The 2,202-nt window shown below is 39.1% G+C and overlaps 1 protein-coding gene across 1 annotated transcript; it reads left to right on the top strand.

Moving 5' to 3' along the window:
• Positions 1–367: 367 nt before the first annotated feature.
• On the top strand, positions 368–804 carry LOC118757037 (the record flags this gene model as incomplete). Its single annotated transcript, XM_036491766.1, has 1 exon — positions 368–804. A coding segment is annotated over one exon (437 nt), but the record flags the coding sequence as incomplete, so codon positions are not given.
• Between the last annotated feature and the right edge of the window lie 1,398 nt (positions 805–2,202).

Here is a 2,202-nt window from a genome sequence, read left to right as displayed (position 1 = left end):
TAGCTTGCAGTTATCTACTCTTTATAATAAAACTCTTTTCCTTTTCCTTTTGTAAAGCTGAAACGACAAGACGTGTTTTTGATTTCCCTGCTTCAAACTTCGTTTTTACTACAGGTTATGGGCCTATAGCAGAGGGATTTTATAAAATATATCAAGTTTTTGTCACAAAACGAAATATTTTGTGTGTTTCTGCGTCGCGTTTGGCAGAATCAGTACTGATTACGAAAATTCTTACTGATTTCTTTCGGGTGACTCGCATTTAACAGAGTAAGAAAGACGGCGGCCAATAATTTTGCAAATAATATCGAAAAGTTAAGAGGAAGGCACAACTACGCAACATGGAAATTTGTTGTGCGCGCGTATTTAGAATCTGAACAACTATGGAGTTATGTTACGGGCGAATCGGACGAAAAAGACGAATTGAAAAAACTACGTCAAGACTTGATAGCGCGTTCCAGGCTAATTCTGCTGGTAGATCCAGTGAATATATCGCACGTACAAGATGCTAAGACTGCCAAAGATGTCTGGGACAATTTGGAAAAGGCTTTCGACGATTCCGGGCTATCAAGACGCGTTGGTTTGCTACGGACGCTGATTAGCACGAGGCTAGTCGACTGTAATAACATGGAGCAGTACGTAGATAAAATAGTAACCACTGCTCACAAGTTGAGAAACGCTAAATTTGATCTTAGTGACGAATGGGTTGGCACATTGTTATTGGCGGGTTTGTCAGAAGAATACAAGCCAATGATCATGGCAATTGAAAGTGCTAGTACAATAATTTCATCGGATTTCATAAACTAAGTTGCTTCAGGACATGTATGCATCCAGTGATGGTGAAATGGCAATGTACTCTAAATATGTTAAATCAAATCAAAAGCAAAAGCCGCCCGTTAAGTGTTTTGAATGTCAAAAGGAAGGTCACTTTGCACGCGACTGTGCAATAAGAAAAAATCAAAGAAAAGGTGGGCAAAATCGTGAATTTAGTTACACATGTCTAGCGGCTGGAGTTACAAAAACAAATGACTGGTACATAGACTCTGGCGCATCAGCTCATATGACCCATGATCGTAATCTAATACATAAGCAGAAAATCTCACCGCGAGAGAGTGTAACTGTCGCAAATAGCAGCAATATTGATGTTGAGTGCTCTGGAACGGTTAAACTGAATTTGGATATTGATGGAAGTGAAGCAATAGCTAATATTAATAGCGTACTGTATGTGCCAAGCCTTTGTGCGAATCTATTATCTGTTAGTCAGTTGGTGAAAAATGGCAAAACAGTTGTTTTCAATGAGAATTCGTGCATAATACGTGACAAAATGGGATCCATTGTCGGTAAAGCAGACTTACATAATAATGTATATAGCCTTAACCTGTCAAACAACAAAGCTTTTTATATGGCATCGCAGATTTGGCCACATTTGCGAACAGTATTTGAACAAGTTAAAGGCAAACATGGTTAAGGGTTTGAATATAGGAAAGGTGATACCAAACCACTGCACCATATGTATCAAAGGTAAACAATCGCGATTACCGTTCAAATCGAGTGAATCTAGAACATCACGTGTGCTCGAGCTAATTCACGCTGGCGTTTGTGGGCCAATGCCATTTGACTCTTTCGGAGGTGCGAAATACTTTGTATTGTTTTTAGATGACTTCAGCAAAAAAAGTATTTCCATTCCCTATCAAAAGTAAATCAAGCGTATTCGAAAAATTTAAAGAATTTAAGGTAATGGTGGAGAATGAAACAAATGAAAAAATTAAGATCTTCCGAACGGACAACGGAGGCGAATTTTGTGGAAAAACTTTTGAAATTCTTTTACGAGAATGCGGAATTCGCCATGCACTAGTAAGCGCACCATACTCACCGCAGCAAAATAGAACAGCGGAACGTATGAATAGATCGTTGCAGCTTATGTTATTAATCGTTCACCTTGTGCCAGTTTTATAGACAAGACTCCGGAAGAAATTTGGTCACTGCGAGAACCAGACGTCAGTAATATTCGAGTTTTCGGATGCAAAGCCTTTATGTACATTGAAAAGCAGAAACGCGGAAAATTCCAGTCTAAATCGAAGGAATGCATTATGGTGGGCTATGCGCAAAATAGCAAGGCCTATAGACTGTTTGACCCAGAATCTAAAAAAATTTGCATCAGCCGCGACGTAGTATTCATGGAAACAGAGGTAATTGATTGCACTT

This window comes from Rhagoletis pomonella, unplaced genomic scaffold (genome assembly GCF_013731165.1).
Source record: "Rhagoletis pomonella isolate Grant_MI unplaced genomic scaffold, Rhpom_1.0 Rhpom_scaffold_13847, whole genome shotgun sequence".
Lineage (NCBI taxonomy): Eukaryota > Metazoa > Arthropoda > Insecta > Diptera > Tephritidae > Rhagoletis > Rhagoletis pomonella.
Note: the sequence above shows the minus strand (reverse complement) of the source record. Positions and strands in the feature narration are given on the sequence as shown.